This window comes from Propithecus coquereli, unplaced genomic scaffold, assembly GCF_000956105.1.
Source record: "Propithecus coquereli isolate 6110/MARCELLA unplaced genomic scaffold, Pcoq_1.0 Scaffold71, whole genome shotgun sequence".
Taxonomy (NCBI): Eukaryota; Metazoa; Chordata; class Mammalia; order Primates; family Indriidae; genus Propithecus; species Propithecus coquereli.
In genome coordinates, this window is record NW_012153174.1 from 1,604,069 (window position 1) to 1,625,493 (window position 21,425).

General features: G+C 38.8%; 1 protein-coding gene across 1 annotated transcript in view; it reads left to right on the top strand.

Annotated features, from left to right (window-relative positions):
- Positions 1-21,425, top strand: part of CA8 (carbonic anhydrase VIII) — a 73,170-nt gene that overhangs the window by 31,809 nt on the left and 19,936 nt on the right. Inside the window, exon 4 of the mRNA XM_012661463.1 lies at positions 19,793-19,888. Within this exon, the coding sequence (XP_012516917.1) occupies positions 19,793-19,888 (96 nt within the window). The remainder of the gene's footprint in view (positions 1-19,792; positions 19,889-21,425) is intronic.

A 21,425-nucleotide genomic window follows, 5' to 3' on the forward strand; every position in this document is an offset into this window, starting at 1 on the left:
GAGCAACTGCTGTGTGTTTGTTGCTGTGGTTGGTGCTGAAAGTATGACAGTGAATGACAACTAATTTAGGCCCAGAAGTTGTTCACCTTTCCACAGGGTGGCAGACCTATTAAAAAAAGGCTATTATGTCTGAGAAAAAGCTTTAAGGGATGGGATACGAAGGGCAATACAGATTATAGAATAACAGATTTCTGCCAGGCTCAGAGAGAACTGTAGATAGGAGTGGATATTGGAGCTGGGCCTTGACACTTGAGTAGGAGTTTGATGGGTAAACAAAATGGGGAGGCCATTCTTGGGTGGAAGAGTGGCATGTGCCAGCACAGAAATCCCGAGCTCCTCACGTGTGCGGGAAGGGGCACTGGAGGTAACCCCAGAGGGGTCCAGAGTCAAGATGCGGAGAGCCTAATGCCTGCCTGAGAATTAGACTCCACCTTCCAGAGGCAGCAGGGAACCACTAGCATGTTTAAGCACGTACATGGTGTCAGGGGCTGGGTTAGGGTGGTGGAATGGGAATGGGGAAAAAAATACACATGGAATGGGAAGCGGTGGATATAAGAGATGTAGTTGAGGACAATGGATAGGGTTTGATGAGTGATTGGAAAAGGCCAGTCAGATAGATGCTCAGAAGGGGACTTGAGAAATGAAACATTACTGGAATGAAATTGGAATAATGATGGTACAATTAATCGGGAAAAAAAGGAATCAGAAAGTGAGGTACCATAGTGAGGGGAAACTGATGAATTTGGGTCAATACAATTTTAACAAGTAGTATCCCTTTGCCCTGTTTCTATCCATATTGCTTTTAATCCCAACCACTTCCGAATAGGTAAAGAACAGTACAGACTGAGTATTCTTTATCCAGAATGCTTGGGACCAGATGTGTTTTTAGATTTTGGGTTTTTTCAGGGTTTGGAATATTTGTATTATATATTAAACGGTTCAGCATCTCAAATCCCAAAATCCAAAATCTGAAATACTTTAGTGAGCATTTCTTTGAAGCATTATGTCAGCACTCAAAAACTTTCAGATTTTGGAGCATTTCAAATTGTACATTTTTGGATTTGGGATGTTCAACCTGTAGTAGTGGGGTTGTAGTTCCTTGAAAAGTTATAAAGATATCCTTAGCTTAGGTAGGGCGAAGAGATTAAATATTTAACACTATACTAACCCTTATATAATTTGAGTCTTACTTAGAAAAGGGCTGATTTTTCTCCACATAACATAAGAGTGGATTAAACTAAGGATTAGCGGATTTTAGTTTTTATTTATTGCTAATTGGAGTTGGTTTGTATTCTCAAGGGAAAAAAAGATTCAGCTTTGGAATTTCTATCTGCCTTTTTAGTCTAATGGTCTTAATTTATTGATCTTCACAGGGTAATATGTGTTTCTGCCTGAGTTTCCTAGGCAACACTGAGCAGAACTGCTCCTTTCTGGCAGTGTTTTTTCAGGACTTTGTCTTGATATCTGCTCCTTGGAATTACCACAGCTTGCTGTTGTCAGTGCTATTCCCAGAATCTCTCCCTTTCTTGGTCATACCCTTCCTGTCGCCTGTGTTATTTTTCAGCATAAATGTCCAGACCCTGTCAGTGCACATGGGGGCACTCATAACTTTGTGTTTTTATAAATTAAAAAAATGGCAGAAAATAAAGATAAGGAATATTGACTGTGAAAGCAACAAATGAAAATGCATCCAATTACATGGATATTTTACATTTACATATATCTAAATTTTAATAGAGACTTAATTTTGACTTTGATGTGAAAATAATCACATTTATACAAGCAATACAGAATTTTATTTGAGATCACTAGAATTTGTTCTACTGGTATTACTGATCTGGGATAAGCTAAAAGCCTTTGGAGAACTAGACTTTTCTTCCTGATCTGTTTAAATTTGAGCTCTCCTTTTAGGAGGAAATATACTTGGTTGCTTGAGTGTAATTTCAGAAGCATTTAGATTGTTTCCTGTTGAATAAATATTGAGTCCAATGGGGTGGGGGGATTTGAGAGAATAGCAGATAGCTTTGCCCTTCTCTTCCAACCTTCTTTTTGGGAGTCCGGAAGAAGATAGCAGGTCTAAAATTGGGCTGACCAAATACTATAAGTTTTTTAGAATGACATTGAGTGAGCATACACAGTGTTATACATGAATTGAGATTTTGAGCGTGAGGCTCATTTCTGAAAACCAAGTGTGATGTTCAGTTGACCTGAGATGATATGATGGCCTTGACAAAGGAAAAGAATGGCATGTTATAGTAGAAGCAATGTCGGGAGAGAAGAACATTCAGAGCCTACCAAGGCTTTGAACCTTTGTTTGAAGATCAGGGGAAAAGAGGAGCTTTTGGTTCCTCTAAAAGATTCAAGCCTTGGTAACTAGAAGAATGGTGGTGCTCTTAGGGAATGTGAGAATGGGGGACTGTTTTGGTGGGAAGTTGTAGTGTATAGTTGTTGATATGTTTTCAATTTGACTGTGGCCATTCATCCTGTGGAAATGCCCAGGAAGGGGCTAGAAGTGTGCATATGTAACTCAGAAGAGAGGTCAGAGACCAGGAATTATTGCAGCAGCTGATATTTACTTACGTATCTATTTAAATCTGGCTCTAGGTAAATGAGTTAATATAAGAACACAGAGTATCTTTTATTCATCCAATGTCATGGGGATGGTAACAGTTGCAATTTTAATTTGGTATCCTGTCACCAGTGCTTATCGGTATCACAGGAATATATAATGTTCCTAAGTAAGCCTAATCATGCAGTACTTTACCAAAGGGAAATTATATTCATGATCCTAGGTAACAGCTATTTTATGCCTCCAGTTTACATATTATGATTGTAGCTATGATAGTAGCATATGTTGTCCTTATCCAATCAATAATCAACCCTTTCTTGAAAGTTATTAAGCTACTCACATTAATAAACTACTACTAATAAAATCTACTGCTTGATTGTTAGGAAATATTGACGCAAGTATAAGACATTTGGGATTAGGTTTATACTCTTAAAAATCACTTTAGCTGATGATACATTTTATGGCCATTGATTATTGGTTTATATTCTTCACATCTTTATTTTTTAGGACATTATAAAATGATAGAAAAATGTCTTTTAGAATATTATTTTGTGAAAAGCTCTAAATCAGAGCAAAAAGCTCAATCCACTTGTTTCCTCTTAGACACAATTTTATTTTCAAGAAATATTGCATTTTGTCTATTAGAAGCCCACATTTGGATTTTAATGAAAATATGTAATGAAAATTTTCTTTTAAGTTATTTATGCTATGCATAAATAAACAATTTGATGTAAGTAATAATGGAGTGTTTTTGCCCAACATTCTCTATTTCTGTTGCAGGAGTGCATTGGTTTCAGGTAAGTAATGGAAGACACAACTAAGAAATAATAGGAAATAATTCCTTCTACATGACAAGAACTTGGGCAGTTCCAGGGTTGGTTAATTCAGCTAGCTGCTCAGCCACATTTCCAAGGACCAGTTTCTGTTTTTCTGCTAAGCCATTTCAGCATTTTGGCTTTTCCTTTTTGCTTTGTTCACTGTTGGCTGCGAGATAGTGGCTGCTTCACCTCTAAGCAAAAAATCCTGGCAAATTAATGGTTAAAGGTCGTAAGAGGAGGGACTTAATTTTCTTGTGTTTAAAAAATATTAATAGCTTTGTTAAGATATAATTTATGTACCATAAAATTTATCAATTTAAAGTGTACAATTCAGTGGTTTTATTATATTTACAATGTTGTGCTACTATCACTGTAGAATACTTTCATCACCCCAAGTAAAAACAGTCACTACCCATCTCCTCTCCCTCTAGCCCTAGGCAACTACTAATCTGTTTTCTGTCTCTATAGCTTTGCTTGTTTTAGACACTCCCTATAAGTAGAATCATGTGATATGTGGTCTTTTCTGGCTGCATTCTTTCACTTAGCATAAAATTTTCATAGTTCATTCATATCGTAACATGTATCAGTACATACTGCATTCCATATTATTGCTGGATAGTATTTTATTATATGCCACATTTTGTTTATCCATTCATCAGTTGTTGGATATTTGGTTTGTTTTCACTTTTTGGCTATTATCAATAATGTGGCTGTACACATTGGTGTACAAGTTTTTAAGTGAATATATGTTTTTATTTCTGTTGGGTATATTCCTAGGAGTGGAATTGCTGGGTCATATGGTAACCTTGTGTTTAACATTTTAGAAATTGATAATGTGTTTTCCAAAGACTGTACCATTTTACAATCCCACCAGCAATGTATAGGGGTCCCAAATTCTCCATAGCCTAGCCAATACTTGTTATTGTCTGTCTTTTTGATTATAGCTATTCTAGTTGGAGTGAAGTGTTATCTCATTGTGGTTTTCATTTTCATTTCCTTAATGATTTTTCATGTGTTTATTGGTCATTCATATATCTTTCTATTCAAATCCTTTGCCCATTTAAAAAACTGGTTTATTTTTCTTATTATTGAATTTTAAGAATTCTTTATTCTGGATGCAAGCACTTTCTAGACATGAGATTTGCAAATGTTTTCTCTTATTCTGTGGGTTATCTTTTCACTTTCTTGATTGTGTTGTTTGAAATGCAAAAGCTGAAGTCAAATTTATCATTTTTTTTTCTTATTGATTGTGCTTTTGGTGCTGCCTTCGTTTTTAAAGTAAAACTTTTAGAGATAAATAACATACATACAGAAAAGTGCCTAAGTCATAAGTGTACAATTTGTTGCATTTTTGCAAAGTGAACGAAGCATTCAGATTAATAAACAGAACGTAACCAAATGTCTCGGAAGCTCTCTCCATGGCCTCTCCAAGGTTAAGTACAATCTTGACTTCTAGCATCATAGATAAGTTTTGCCTGTTTTGAGATTTTATATAAATTGAATCATACATTATATTTTGGGTCTGGCTTTTTTTCATTCAACTTATGTTTAGAGGTTCATCTACATTGTGGTGTGCACTTTCATTTGTTAATTTTCATGGTATAGTATTCCATTATGTGAATTTTTTGCAGTGTGTTTATTCCGATGTTGATATAAATTTAGATTGCATTCAAGTCCAGTCTGTTAGAATAGAGCTTCTTTGAATAGTGCGACCTTTTGATGAACATATGTATACCTAGACTTGGAGCCTATGTTATATCATAGGCATAGTGCAGTTGTAGTGGATACTGACAAATAGTTAACCCAAGTGGTTGCACCAGTCCATGTTGCTGCAAGTATTATGAGTCTTTTTTTAAGAATTAGAAAACATTTCCCCCCTTACCTCACCCTTTTTACCCCCACCCTTCAGCAGAATTCCCCTTGGGTATAGTTGGCCAGAATTTCTGTACTTGCAGGTTCCTAAAACAGTCATTTCAAGGGAAATGACAAGGCTGCAACTGTCTGTTCTAATCAAGATGCACCCTGTGGGGCTGAGGAGGGGTCTGACGTTCCATACGCATGTGGCCTCCTGATACATGAATGCAGTTGGGGTTCTGTTAGAATGGAGGAGTGGGGAGGGGAATGGATGGTGGGTGGACATCAGCTGTGTGTGCTGAAGGAGGGAACATCCAGTTAAACAATTAGATGCATATCTGAAAAGGTGACATTTTACCCCACAAGGTATCTCTTCTGGTATTATTTTGAAAATTACCTGGCCTTTTAGTTTCAGGTAGCTAAATGTAGCAAATGCTTAATAAATATCTTCTGTAGTAATTATATTTTTCTCATTTTAATTTGCATTTTTCTAGCATTATATTTTTCTTAGGCCTGCCAGTATAAATTGAATATCTGCCTTTGTGGTCAGATGTTTATGACTGGTCTTCACTTTTATCTTCCTTCCCATGCCTTATTGAAAATGTGCTTTGAAGTGGTCACTGTAAGGTGGTTATTACTATTTTCCCCACAGAGACAATGTTTTTATTAAACTTACATTCCTATTAAAGGCTTAACGGGAAATTAATTAAAAATATTCAGTGCTATTATGTAAAAGCAAATATAATAAAATATGTCTACCTCTGTAATAGTTTTAGATAGCAAAATTATCTTCTGAGTTACATTATTGTATATCAAGGAAGGTCCTTGCTTTTCCACAGGGCCCATTTCAGTGAGTGTGTACACACATACAAATATGGTTTTATTCATTGATATATTCTTTCTGTATAAAACAAATGTTATCCATAATAAAATATTTTAGATAATAATTTTATTTCTGTTATTTGAATTTCCATTTTTTTTTTTTTTTTTTTTTTTGAGACAGAGTCTCACTCTGTTGCCCGGGCTAGAGTGAGTGCCGTGGAGTCAGCCTAGCTCAAACTCCTGGGCTCAAGCGATCCTCCTGCCTCAGCCTCCCGAGTAGCTGGGATTACAGGCATGTGCCACCATGCCCGGCTAATTTTTTTCTATATATTTTTAGTTGTCCGATTAATTTCTTTCTAATTTTAGTAGAGACGGAGTCTCGCTCTTGCTCAGGCTGGTCTCAAACTCCTGAGCTCAAACAATCCGCCCGCCTCGGCCTCCCAGAGTGCTAGGATTACAGGCGTGAGCCACCGTGCCCAGCCTCCATAGGATTTTTGATAATGCTTTGGATGGTTAAGGTGATGAAGGGACTGAGTAATGCAGTCTATGTACTACTTAGGCAGCTGGGACTACGCAGACCAGGGCAGTGAGCATCGGTGGGAAGTAGGGACCCTGGCCAGTCCTGGCGAGGCAGGCAAGATTGGGTGTAAGTGAAGTCCTCATTTCCTAACTGGTACTTGCATATCTGCCCTCTGAACATTTAAAGCACTTTTGTCATTGATGATTATTTGTTTGGATTATGTACAAAATACAATCATCTCGTTTTAGAAATGTTTTTTCCCCTGTTTAGAAATGTGTCAATATGAGTTGTACAGAATTGAAGTGTATTACCATATAAATGTAGGTAAAGTTTCCTATCTGAATTGTTATGCTTTTTCTGGCTCACGCCCATTGATGCCTTTCCTGTTCCTAGTTGACCTTTTTTTTACCCGAGCTGTTTTTGTACAAGTTCCACCTCACTCAGGAAAAGTGATACTTTACCTTGTCATGGCATTGAAAAGGAACTTGGGTGCTGTCCTTTAGGTCACTAGTGTGTTAAAATCCAATTTTCTAAAATGTCCTTTAAAAAATACTATTTGGTTGTCTGTAGCACTGTTACAGCACTGTTACGGTATTAGCAGGAGAGTCTTACACAAATCTCAGGGAAGCATAGTCCCCTTTAATTAGCACTAGAAGTAATGTGGTTTGTGTTGAGTTTGCTAAAGAATGGTTCTTTGTGCAACTCTCTTGAGCAACAAGTGAGTTGGATTAGTTTGTTATGATTTTAAAGTAAATTACAAAACTTACATAAATAAGGAAGTACTTTATGGGGAAAGCATAGGTGTAGATTTTTACAGAGCTTTTTGTCTTCTAGATTAGGGCCGTTTCATTTAGTTGTACAGGGAGAAACAATCCTCTATTTCAGGGAATGTTTTTAGTAGAATTCTGTTATATATGTATATATTTATTTCTTTAGCCTGTCAAAATTCACTCTTCTTACAATATTTTGAAGATATAATGTGTTTATATTGTTGGAAAGTTTTATAGCCCTTGCATTATTTCATGGCCATGGAGTTATTGCAAGATGCATTTTACCAGGGAGTGGTGGGAATGCTTATGAAGACCATTTCTGTGCCAGACACATGCCTTGCCTTATTTAATCATTAAAATATCCCTTAGAGGTAGATATTGTTATGTCTATTTTTGAACTGAATAATCAGGTCAAAAGACATTAAATAAGTTGCCCAAGGTCACTGAGACGTTCAGTGACCATTCTCTTCCTTCTATATTCTGTGCCTTCTCTTATTTCTAATAAAATGATTGTGATTTTTGCTTTATGTAACTGCAGTTCAAAAATTGAAAGCATTCAAGTATGTGGTGTTAACAGACAACTACCTTTTCAGGTGTAGTGAGAATTAAAATGGAGTGTTTTTAAAAAGCAATTTCAGGTAAATATGTTTCATTGTAAATTGTTATATTTTGAATATTATAATTGGATTTAAAAAATACTTTTCCTGAAAACTAAGTTATTAGGCAATGTATTAGGTATATAAAGTTGGAGTGTAAAAATTGACAGTGGTATTTCACAGAGAAGTGAAGTAGTGCTGAATTTTAAATCTAATTAAAATTGCTTTATATGCGTTCTTATTACTTAAAAGAGCTTATTTCTATAATTGTTATCACCAACATACCTGAAACAGTTAATACATAATAAACCACATTTGTCACACTTACAAAGACTGTATTAATAGAAAGACATATTTTTTTAGTGCATTACGTGGTAAGGACTTTGGACAGTGCCCGTGGACGGGAGGAGGGAGCATCCAGGGAGCAGATGTGCAGTGTGTGACTACAAGAGAGAATGAACTTGAGCTGCCAACTTTGGAGGCATGGAGACTAGTTAAGAGACTTGGGCAGAATGTTTTGCAATAGATTATGGATCTCTGAACTAAAGAATTGGTGATGGGAATCAGCCAAGTGGATGAATTTGGGAGATTTTATGGAGATAGAATTGACAGGATGTAGCTCTTGGTTGTTCATGAGGGAAGAGGATGATGGAAGAGATTTCTGGCTGGGATTCCATCATGAGAGCTGGGAAGCGAATAGGGAGACTCAGTCTGAGAGGCGGTGCAGGGAATTCAGCTGTGAAATGCTAACTTTAAAATATCCCACTGGACGCCAGGCAAGATGACTCACTCCTGTAATCCCAGCACTTTGGGAGGCTGAGGCAAGAGCATGGCTTGAGCCTAGGAGTTTGAGGTTGAAGTGAGATATGATGATGCCACTGCACTCTAGCCTGGGCAACAGAGTGAGAGCCTGTCATTCATTCATTCATTCATAAATAAACAAATAACCCACTGGAGGTATCTCATTGGGGAGTTTAATAAAGGAATCTAGCCTCGGGACAGAGATTTTGATTAAAGGTGTTGATTATGGAGTCCTGGACATCCAGGTGACAACTGAAAACACAGGAGTAAGTAGGATCAGCCAACAAGAATATACTCAGTGGGAAGAGCAGTGAGGTGGAACCCCGATAGGACCACCTTTTGAGGGTGTCAGGGGAAGTGAACCAGTAAAGGAGCCTGAGATGTAACAGCTGTCACAGGAGGGGGAAACCAGGAGAGGGGGATGCCACAGAACCCACGGGAGGGAGTGGTGTGAGAAGGACAGGCGGGGATGTCACATGCTGCAGAGCCGGCAGTTACACCCAGGCCAGACACGAGCGATTTAGCAGAAGAAGGTCCCTGGTGAATGTGGTGAGCAGTTTCCCTAAAGTGATAGCAATGAGAAACAGATTTCAGTGGGTTGCAGAGGAAACGGGCAGGGAGGAGGTGGTGATGAGGAGTGTAGGTGAGTTTTTGAAAGACTTTACTGTGAAGAAAAAGTAGTAGGAGGGTACGTGAAGTCAGGAAAGTACTTTTCTTAAGACGAGAAAAATCTACACGTATGTAAATAGTAGTGAGAAGGAAGTAACAGGGAGATGTCAGGTCAAAGGCTCAGAAGAGAAAAGAACTGGTGGACCAAAAACCCGTCAGTGGTTGGGGAGCTGAACGGAGCAGAGCAGGGGTAGGTGGTTTCTCCTGGGAAAGAGAGTGTACAATTCGACCTTGTCAGGGGGAGAGAGGAATGACTGGCGGGAGGTCCTGGCAGGAGGCAGGAACAGTTCCTTAGGATGGCTTCATTTTCTCTGGGAGGCAGGGGACCTTAGTGTTAGAATGTTAATGATATGCATGAGGGGTTGCTAACCAGCCGGCCTTTGGGGCTGGATTTACAGATGGCTCCAGCTGGCACTGTGTTTTGTACACTGTGGGATTTAAACACCTGGGGGCAGGGCACAGCACTCTCCGTCCTTGCTTCCTGTTCCCGCTTCTCGGAGACGTTTGAAGTTATGACTATGATGGAGGTGATCTGGGTTTCTAGTGGAAAGCATTATTAGTTATCTTTAAATTTTAAGAAAATAAATAGGTGAGTTCAGAGAGCATAATGAGAAATTCCACCACCTAAGACAAGTGAGCACACCTGTGTTTTCCAGAGCGTGGCGCTAGACCATCCAGCCCTGCCTGCCCCTCTCTCGCCAGCTTCTGCTTCTCCCGCTCTGACTCCTCTCTAGCCAGCACGCACCTGCTCTGTATGTGCTAGGAGCTTTCCGGAGAATATTCCTTGCCCTTGTAATGGACAGGGTATAGTCTGTGACAGACAAGAGACAGTCTGTCTCTCTTTTAGAGCGGAGGCTCAGAGGGCTCAGGGGGTTTTCCCAGGAGCTGGAGGGAGACTGTTCACCAGCACCCGGTGTGCGCTGGCCCAGCCTTTCTGCCTCACCAGCCGTGTCTTGGGTTGCACACTCTCCATTCTTTTCCCCGGCTTTTCTTGTCTCTACAGAGAACTTTGTTTGCTGTTCCTCCGTGCTTTGTGTGAGCATTCACACTGTGAATTCTAGCCTGCTCAGTCTTCCTCAACCCTCCCTCGTGGAGCAGAGGTGGTGTGGGGTGTGGAGCCACACTGCCTGGGTCCACATCCTGGCCCTGTCACTTGTTAGCTTCGTGATCCTGGGGAGGTTACTTCACCTTCTGAGCCTCCATTTCATTCTTGTTAAAATGGGATGTTGCTGATAGGCATAGAACCTACCATTATGAAGATATCAATGAGGATCGAATGAAGTAATTATTTGTAAAGAAGGGTGCTGGGTAGATAATGTATTAATAACATCAGTGCTTATTAAATCAATAAAAATACGGCATCCTCTATCATTTTAATTGTACACTAACCCTTTTCACTCATCTTTTTCTTCTATTGGGCTATAAATTTGATATTTTTATGTATTCACACCTTGGATTCTTTTGTAGCAAGATTTGAAGTCTTTGTATTTCCAATGTCAGAAGCAGTGGATGCTGAAACTCTAGATACTGTCAGTGCTCAATAAATGTTGAGATGAATACTGCCATTATTTCTGAACTCTTTTGTCAATTGTGGGTCTCATTTGGGCATGAGGAGGGAGGATTACAGCCATTATTCATGAATTCATTGTATAGAATGAACAGATCCAATCTATAAATGACTTATCTTCTATAACATCAAGACTCTTTGACAATCTCTTTACTTTGCCTTCTTTTACAAAATAATAAATGAAATATAAAGAATTTAAGTTACAGCAACTTAATTGCAGCCATAACCCACAATTCACTTTTTTTTTTTAGGAAAATGAGAGGTAGGATGTTTTCTGGAAAACCAAGAACTCAGTGTCAAAGAATCAGTTTTAATTGCTTCTGATCTTACATTAAATATAAAATATATAAAAATGACGCAACTTTTCCTTTCTTTGACTCACATGACAGCTCCAGCAAGCCTTTTGCAAGCTTTCAGAGTGTATTTCCTAAAGGGAGCTTCATTTTTGGGAAAAGAGCCCAATAGGGGTATGATGCTCTGTTCTTAAGAAGGCAGCAATATTAAAGTAAACAAAAGGAAATTAATCAGCATTTAAAGAGATCGTTCTGCTTTGAAAGAAAATCCTTTCATAAATTATATGGAACTAGTGCCTTTTTAATTGATGATTCTGAACCCTAAGAACACTATAAATACCTTTTGGTATTAATATATTAATGGACGAAGTTGCCCTGAACACTCTAACATATTCTCTCCTGCTTCTCTGTTACTCATGTAAGATGATACATAATTAAGTCTAGGCAAACATAACAGTAGTTGACAGCTAGAGTTAGAATTTCAAGTAATTTATTTTCACTCCATGCTTTACGGCGCTTTGTCACTATTATATCTGTCTACACCTTGAACGTCCTTCCCTGGATAGTAGCTGCATAATATATTGACAGTGACATCTGAAAGTGCAGCAGCACCTGAAAATAACACACACTAAATCTCGATTTATCTGCAGATAAATGGGCTGCTGCTTATAATTAAGAGTGAATCTGGAGAGAGAGATGGTGCTTTCCCTGTTAACTATTTTTCAGTTGTTTAATGACCCATTTTGTTACTCAAATGTTTCACTTCCAGTTTCCTCTTTTTTCCTTTTTATTTCAATGCTTAATATCTTCTTCTTTCAGTCCCTCCAGTATCACGAGGGTAGTTGAGACATAATTCTTTTTTTCTTTCTCTAATGTCATAGTGCTGAGTGTTCTGTGAATGGATGTTTGGCTGTGGTAGAGCATGGGTAGTGAGATATTTGTCTTTGGAAACTCAAAATTTGTTGAGACCTGTCACAACTCTCTATAGTTGGATTTCTCTGGGGCTGAGGAAAGCAATTAAGCAAAATCAGGACACAGAAGTCAAGACCTGTTCTTGATACTGCCTTTTCTTCTGTGAATCTATCCTGTATAATGGCCTAGCTCAGAGGAGAGTTCTTAATGACTATAAATCAGAAGAAAAATGGTTTTCAGGTTTAGTGACATCTGAGTTTATAGGTTGCATTGAATACTTATGATTTTCATATCAAAATTTACAACAACCTATGATTCCTTCAGGTTTCACTTTTGACCATTAAAAGAACAGATGAAAAGAATATTAAGTGTCAAAGGTGAGCTTTGCTCACACTCAAGCATACTGATTTCAGCTACCTTCTAATTTCTGTTTCCTGACAATCTTGTCCACTTTACAGGATGATGCCCCTTGTTTTATCCTGATGCCTCTACGTTCTGCCCCTGTGCCTTTCATGGTATTGAAACTGCCAACTCAGTGATCTTAAAAACAATAGGTCCAAAGTCTCTTTCTATCCTCATTTTCCTTTGTTTCTTTGCAGCCATCACAGCTTTGTTGCTAGTATAGCCTTGACATTATTGATGACCACACGTTATTCTAGAAAGTCTTTTCTCTTTTGTCCTAACAGCACTCTGGAATTTTCTGTGTTTTCTCCTGCGGACGTGGTATTTTCCTTTCCCTCATCTCACCATTTTCCAAAGCTCAGTCCTTGGCCCTGTCAATTTCTCTCAAGACGATCCACAGGTGAACTGACTCTGCAAGGCAGCATCTCTCCGGGGGTATCTGCTACCTGCGCCTTTGGCCCCTCCTCAGGGCAGCTCTGGTTCTGCGTCTCTCATGACTAGGACACCAGTTTGACTGTTCAGGTGTAGGTTTAAGCTCCTGTCTGAAACTGAACTCATCTTACTTTTGATCAGTGGTTTCAGTGGAAATCCCAGTTATCCTTCCTTCTTTCCTCTTCCTTTTCCTTCATATCTGTTGGTTCAAGTTCTCTATCTCTGTCTCCATCTCCCATCATCCTGCATCCCCCCAGCCCCCACCTCTCATCCCCATCATCTTCAGTCTCCATCTCCAGTCTGTCTGTCTTTCTGTCAAATGCCTGTCAAAGCTGAGGAGGAGAAGTAGGATCTGTGTGTCCAGACAGGGTGGGGAAAGGCATTCCAGGTGAGTAGAACATCAACAGAACAGGGAGGTTGTTGTGAGGGAGCTGCGGGTTGCACTTGGTTGGAGCATTTGGGGGATAGTTAGGGTGGGGAGGATGGGGTTAGAGACCTGTAAGCCTGATGTGGCTAGAAAATAGAGGAAATTAGGGATTTCTGAACAGAGGAAATATAGTGAAAGTCATGTCAAGAGAGATTAGTTGGGCTTTGTAATGTAAATGCTAGGGGCCAGGAGAGGCTGTGGTGAGTTGAAGATAGAAGATGGAGGTCCAAGGTCTCAAGCCTGGGAGGCTGGGGTGCTACTGAGAGTCAGCGAGGGGGCTCCTTTGAAGGGATTTGATGTTATTTCTAGAATTACTCATCTTGAGGTGACAATAAGACATCTGAGAGGAAATGTCCATTAAGCATTTACAGATAGGAGACTACAGAACTCATATAAGCGCTCAGGGTTGGGTAAACAAATTTGTGAGTCATAATTGCCTTTTCAGTTTTCACTACTTTTTCCATTCCTCATGATTCATTTTTTGGTACTTCAATGCTGTCGTGTTATTTATGTTAACAATAAACCTCATTTATCTTGAAGATAGCTTTCTGTTAAGCTGCCATGAAATCTTCAAACTTATTTTTCTTGGTGACAAATAAGTTATCAGAAGGCTATGGCTTGTCAAAGTTTCATAACTTTAGACAAATTTATCTATTGCTGTGAGTTAAGTACATTAAGATTAACGTTTCACAGGTACTGGTGGTAAAGTAACATAATCAATTGCAGGAAATGTGAATTTATGAGCCCTTAGCAAAAGCTCAGCCAAAGGTTTTCTCTAAAACTGTAAAAAGGATGCCTCACAGTTGTTTTCCTATGGTTGAGTTTTTAATCAGAAGGCACGAGGATCATCATGCTGCTAGAGTAATGATGACCTTTGCTTCTCTGTGTCTTTGTCACACTTGTCTCCTGTTGCAGCCTGGTGGTCGGGGAGTGGTGGGGTGGGGAGAAGAGTGGTAAGGTGTGAGGAAAGACTCAGCTTTAATTGTTGCAGAAAATCACTTTCTCCTACTCTGACACGCCCAAGCTGGGAGGAAGCCAAAGCCTTTTGCCTTTTGAGAGAGAGTCACTGACGGATGCTTGGGAACTGCCTGTGTTTTCAGTTGAGGAAGGATTCTTGGCCTCTGTTTTCAAGCACTGTTGTTGGTAGTCACAGTATGAGTTTGAGTTCAAACTACAAGGGGCAGCCCCTCAGCCACTGGCTGGGTGGTGTGTTTACAAGACAAAGAATGTCTTGGCTCCTGAAGGCTTCATCTGAGTCCTGCCTGTGGCCATCTTCAGTCCAGTGGACACTGAAGGTGTCAGGTGACCCTGCGAATGGGCCACCTGCGTCTAGGCTATAGATACAGTGCTAATGCCACCCAACCCCTGTGCTCCTTAGAAATGGTGAGCAGCATTTATATACTTCGTCTTCACTGTAAACTGGCAAGCCACTCTCCATTCTCCAGATCCATCCCCCTGCTTCTGTGCCTTTGCTGGCTGTCAATAACTGATGCTAATGACGGCAAAATGTGATAAGAATGTAGGAATAAAGAGAATACTATGAGAAGACAGAGAGAGGCGAGGCGTGAATAATCCAAGCTTTAAAGATACAGCTCTATGTTACAGAGAGACTGATGCTCAAAGAAGTTAGTGACTTGTGAAGTTCACAGAGCTAGAGTTGTGGAACTGAAACAAGAATATAAGACTTGTGATTTCAGCTCAGAGGTCTTTTATGAGAGCACGTTGCCTCTAAGAATTTATCAATGGAGCTGCAAAAGTGCGCAGTGTTGCCGCCTCTCCGTTCTGCCCTCTCCGTGGACCAGACACACCCCAGAGCATGTCTGTACTGTTAGGCTTTGAAGTGCATCTTCTGAGTGCCCTCAGCAGATAATAGCTGTCTGCTCGGACCTCTTTTAAGCCAGTTCATAAGATGATTGGGAAAGACTGCTTCCCCTCCCTTGGACTCAGAGGGCCGCATCATCATTTTCTAACCAGTTCCTTTCCAGCATATGCGTGTCCATGCAGACCCACGGGACTCCACGTGTCTTTGCGTAACTATCCACATTAGAACAAACTTTGGAGCACATGTCCTTAATATGTGTGTGTTAATAAATTATATTCATGTAATAAGATGTATTAATATTTTTATTTTATATCTTGTGATCAAAAAATTGACACAAAAAGACATTAGATAACAATCCGTATAAGTCGAAGCTCTAATATGTTCCTTCTGATCATCAGAGGATTGTTATGTCCCCCTATCCCTCCTCCCCAAAGGAAACATGTTTAGTCTTAGAAGAATAAATCCCACATGTGGTCTCTTTTGATTTTTAGGGTCCTTTTTCTTTATACCCCTTGCTGCTAGTCTTCTTCAGATTTAAATTTCTATTGGTCTCTATACTTTTTTGTTTGTACAGAGGGAGAAAGGGAAGAGGGAGGGGAAGAGAGAGAGGAGATTGGGATTTAATTTAAGGAATTGGATCATGTGATTGTGGGAGTTGGCAAGTCTGAAATCTGCATGACAGGCTGATGGCTGGAAATTCATGCAAGAGTTGAAGCTCAAGTTTGAAGACTGGAAACTCAGGCAGAATTTTAATCTTGCACTCTGGAGGCAGAATTCCTTCTCCTTTGGGGGACCTTAGCCTTTGCTCCTAAGCCCTTCAACTGATTGGATGAGGCCCACCCACATTATGAGGGTAATCAGCTTTACTCTAAGTCTGTTGGTTTAAATGTTAATTATATCTAAAAATACCTTCACAGCAGCATCTATACTGGTGTTTGACCAAACTTCTGGGTACCATAGCTTAGCCAAGTTGACACATAAAATTAACCATCCCCATCCGTATCAGAATTTTCCAGCTGGAACTTCTGTAGTAGCCTCCTGGTTTATATTCCAGCCTCCAATATCTACTACTTCCCATCCATCTGCTATATTGTCAAAAGGACCTTTGAATGAAAGAAGATATTATGGGGGAGTTTGAGTGATTCTAGGCAGCATAAGTAATAATTTTCATTGCAATAATATATTGCTTTAGCATTTCCTAAAGTATAGTTATGATAAAATTTAAAGCTCTGTGTGGACTGACCCCTCTACCTTTCCAGCCTCACCTCGTGTCATTGAGTAATTAAGAGTAACCCACAGAGTTACTCTTAATTCTTCACGTACACTGGTAACTCTCCTGCCTCTATAGCTTTGCTGTATTGAATAGAACCAGCACTAATTAATATAAAGCAAAATATGATTATAGGAATAAAGAAGGGGCTATGGGAGAACAGAGGTTGATGTGAATAATTCAATTCATGAGATATGAGAAAACTTCATCATGGTGGTGAGGGAGGAAAGGGTGAGATAGATGGTGTTATGGGCTGAATTGTGTCCCCCACCCCCCAAATTAATATGTTGAAGTCCTAACTCCTGGTACATCAGACAGAGTCTTTACAAATGTAATTGGGTTAAAACGAGGTCATTAGTGTGGGCCCTAATCCAGTATGGCTGGTGTCCTTATAAGACGAGAAAATTTGGACACAGACTGATACAGAGGCAAGACTGTGTGAAGACAAAGGGAGAAGATGGCCGTCTGCAAGCCAAGGAGACGGGAGTCAAAAGGAAGCCTTGATCTCAGACTTCCAGCCTCCAGAACAGCGAGGAAATAAGTTTCTGTCGTTCAAGCCCCTTGGTCTGTGGAACTTTGTTCCGGCAGCCAGAGCGGACTAATACAGATGGATTGGGAAAGCTGTCAGGAGCAGAACAAGCTAAATCCGAGAGGCAGAGCAATGCAGAGTGCATTGTACCTGTGGGTCTTGTGCCTAGGTTACCACCACTAGGTTACAGCTGAAGTCCGGCCAATTTCAGAATGGACTGGAAATTTGCCTGCTACTTGAATTAACTATCCTCTAATGGTGTGAAAAGAGGGTCTCTGATGTTTTCTTTGGTCTTAAAATGAGAATAAAGTACCTTCAAGAGAAGAGGGTTTCTCAGTACCAGGACAGAGCTTTCTGTTTTAAAGCTCGGGTCACTTGTTGACCGTGGGGGAAGGAATCTCTCCTGCCCCTGAGCCGCCACGTCTCAGGTGATCACTGACGGACCCATATGGTAGAATGGAGGACAGTAGAGCTTCTCTTGCTGCTTTCATCTGTGTTATTTTGATATTATTTCTATTAGCCTTTTTAGTTTGGATTGGCTGAAATTCCAGCATTTCCTTTAATTTTTCTTTTCTTTTGTTTCTTTTTTAAAAATAGACTAATTTTTAGAGCAGTTTTAAATTTATAGAAAAATTACAAAGACAGCAGAGAAAATTCTCGTATGCCCCATAGCCAGTTTCTCCTATTGTTAATATTAACATTTTGTATTAGCATGGTACATTTGTTACAATTAATGGACCAATATTGATACATTATTGAGTCTATATTTTATTCATATTTCCTTAGTTTTTACTTAAAGCCCTGTTCCAGGATCTCACCTATGATAGCGTTTTACATTCAGTGCTCATGTTTCCCTAGGCCCCTCTTGACTGTGACATTTTCTCAGGTTTTCCTTGTTTTTGATGGCCTTGACAATTTTAGGGAATACTGGTCAGGTATTTTGTAATGTCCCTTACTGAGATTTGTCTGATGTCTTTCTTGTGACTGGATTGAATTATGGGTTATTGGGCAAAAGAGCACAGCAGCAGAGTGCCATTTTCAGCACCCAGCAAGGATACGTACTATCGACACGAAAAACTGCTGTTGATGTTGACCTTGGTCAGACAGCATTTGTTAGGTTTCTTCACTGTGAAGTCACTATTTTTAGCCCCTTTCCATACTGTGCTCTTTGAAGCAAAGTCACCATGCACAACACACATGTAAGGAAGGAGGACCCTCAATTTTTTTAAACACAAAAAAGGTGAAGCCATTTTTGAAGAGCCTGCATGAGTGGTGATGTTTTTGAATTATGAGGAGTGGGAGAAAGAAAAACCCATGCTTTTTTGGTTTATTAATGTTTTGTTTCCTCCCTAAAATGCCCCACAATGTTTCTATGAGAAGTAAGAAAAAATGTCAGTTTGAACTTTGGGCCTTCTTTGTGGGTTTAATTAAGGTAGTCAATTCTTACCTCTACTGCTATTGTTGCAGACAGTGAAGGAAAGATTAAAATTACTCTGTGTTTTATAATTAAATGAGAGGTCATAGGACACGCTTTTCTTAAAGGCAGTGCCTTGACAGTTACATTTACTGGGCAGTTACAGTCTGTGAGTTTTTCACAGCCTGACTTGGCTGAGCCTTGGCTATATTTTTTCCTAAATTCCTGCTTCTCTTAGTGGCAGAGAACTTTATTACCTCCCTCTAGTGGTCAGTTTTATAATCTCAAATTCTACTTGGACAAATTCAGCAATGGAAAAATCAGATTCATGGCAATCCTCATGATAATTTTCCTGAATATTTTAGTATAGATGATAAAAGTAAATAGTGGTTGAATTTTAGCTATGTCTCTTTGGATAATTTTAATAATTTTTAATTAGATAATTTTAAATGAGGTGATGTTTTAAGGTAGTAATTATAACTTGATTAAAAGCTTTAGTGATAAAGATAGTATTTTAGGCAGAAGGTTTATCTAGCTACCATTGTACTAAGAACCTCAATGGCCATTTGATTTTTAACGAGGGAATTGAATTTGGCTTCTTGCAAGTATTTTATCAGTGGTGTAGGAGAAAGTGCATATTCCAGATAAACTTAAAAGCTGCAAAGCTTTATGAGGCTAGGAGTGAGGAAATCCTCTGAGCATTGTTTGTCATTTCTTCACAGATAAAATTTTATCGCCAGTGCAGGAAATAGCCATCTTTTAGAGACTTATATCAGCATTCATTTTTTTACCATTGCTTTAAAAAAAGGCAGCATTTTTTACAGGGTGCTATCTCTGGATATTCTTGGAAAGTTGAAATAATTTACCGGAACTAGAGACTGGCTTGGTACATTTCCTGATGGAAATACTGGGTCACGCAGTATTTGATTATGCAGGTACTAATCCTTTGAATGAGTTCTAGTGTTTGTGCCCAGACCTGCAGTTTTGTTTTACTGAGATCCAGAGGGGACAACATTTAAGGAAAGACAACTAAATCCATGTGAAACCCATGAGTGCCCTAGATGTATTCCTCCTAATCAGGATTAAACTGAACTCGAGAGGCAGTGATCCACTAAGCATTGCTTCTGTTCAGAAATAAGAAGGAAGGAATTCACGCAGAGAACTCATATGAAGGCGTAGTCTATTTGTGTCTGTCTGTGAATATAACACCATGTAGATGTAAGTGAAGAAGTTGATGTGTCTTTGTTTTTCTGAGTAGAAGTAGTACATTAAAAATGAGTGATCTGTCTCTTGCTGCCCACCCAGCTCCATCTGATCCACTGGAACTCCACTCTGTTTGGCAGTATTGATGAGGCTGTGGGGAAGCCGCATGGAATCGCCATCATTGCTTTGTTTGTTCAGGTAAATGATCTGCTATAATTGTATTGTTTAGGGATGCTTATTTCTAAATCATTTTTGAAAATATGTTTTATCCTCTCTTAATTTTATTACTTAGAGGTGAAATTAAATACATACACAGAGAACATCAAAAATTTAAGAATAGAAAACTTGATCTTTATAGTTCATGAGTGCTCAGCCATATTCATTGGTAGAAAATAGTTCATTTATTTATTAGAAATTTTCTTCAAAGTGGCATTCAGGGTCTTTGGAGAAATGATTTAGAAAATGTCTCCTGAAAGCAGAATTCATTTTATATATGAAAAAGAATTTCAGAAAATGTTTTTAGAGCCTGGCTTACAGCAAAATCTAAGACAAATATGATCATGTAGTGGATTACTTTAGCTCTTTGTTATTGATAATTTTCACTTGAAGATGATGAAATACCTTATAGAAAATGCTGATAAAATAAGACTGGCAAAGACCTTGGCAGATATAGTCAATATAAGAGTTAGCTTTGAGCTCTGTAATAGGGAAAGGATATCATACAAATTTAGCCAAACATTCTTTCAAAGGTAAAAATTTAATTCATTTTTTAAGGGAATCCTTTAAATTTTGTCTTGTTATCCACTTGACATAATAAAAGATTTAGAGGTAAAAGAGACCCTGGAAATTTTAGCCTCTTCCAACCCCCTCCACCTTACAGAATGGAAACCAAGGCCCACAGAGGTCAAGAAATTGTACTCACATAGCAATTTATCTCTCAGCAATTTAATGCTTCCAGTTGGTACCAGAAACCAGAGTTTCAGCTTTGCATGGTTCTAGGCTGCCTTTTGGATGACCTAGGATTAGAACAGTAATGTTAGCACAGCGTTCTTCAGTAACTTAATTTTCCAAAGAGAATTGAGTAAGGGGCTCTTTTAAACTTGCTTTTTGTGGCATATATATCCAGAATGTTATTGATTGGAACTTTTTTTTTATTTTTAATTAAAAAATTTTTTTTCAATTTCAGCATATTATGGGGGTACAAATGTTTAAGTTAGGTATGTTGCCCTTGCCTCCCCACTCCAATAGTTCATTTATTTATTAGAAATTTTCTTCAAAGTGGCATTCAGGGTCTTTGGAGAAATGATTTAGAAAATGTCTCCTGAAAGCAGAATTCATTTTATATATGAAAAAGAATTTCAGAAAATGTTTTTAGAGCCTGGCTTACAGCAAAATCTAAGACAAATATGATCATGTAGTGGATTACTTTAGCTCTTTGTTATTGATAATTTTCACTTGAAGATCATGAAGTACCTTATAGAAAATGCTGATAAAATAAGACTGGCAAAGACCTTGGCAGATATAGTCAGTATAAGAGTTAGCTTTGAGCTCTGTAATAGGGAAAGGATATCATACAAATTTAGCCAAACATTCTTTCAAAGGTAAAAATTTAATTCATTTTTTAAGGGAATCCTTTAAATTTTGTCTTGTTATCCACTTGACATAATAAAAGATTTAGAGGTAAAAGAGACCCTGGAAATTTTAGCCTCTTCCAACCCCCTCCACCTTACAGAAT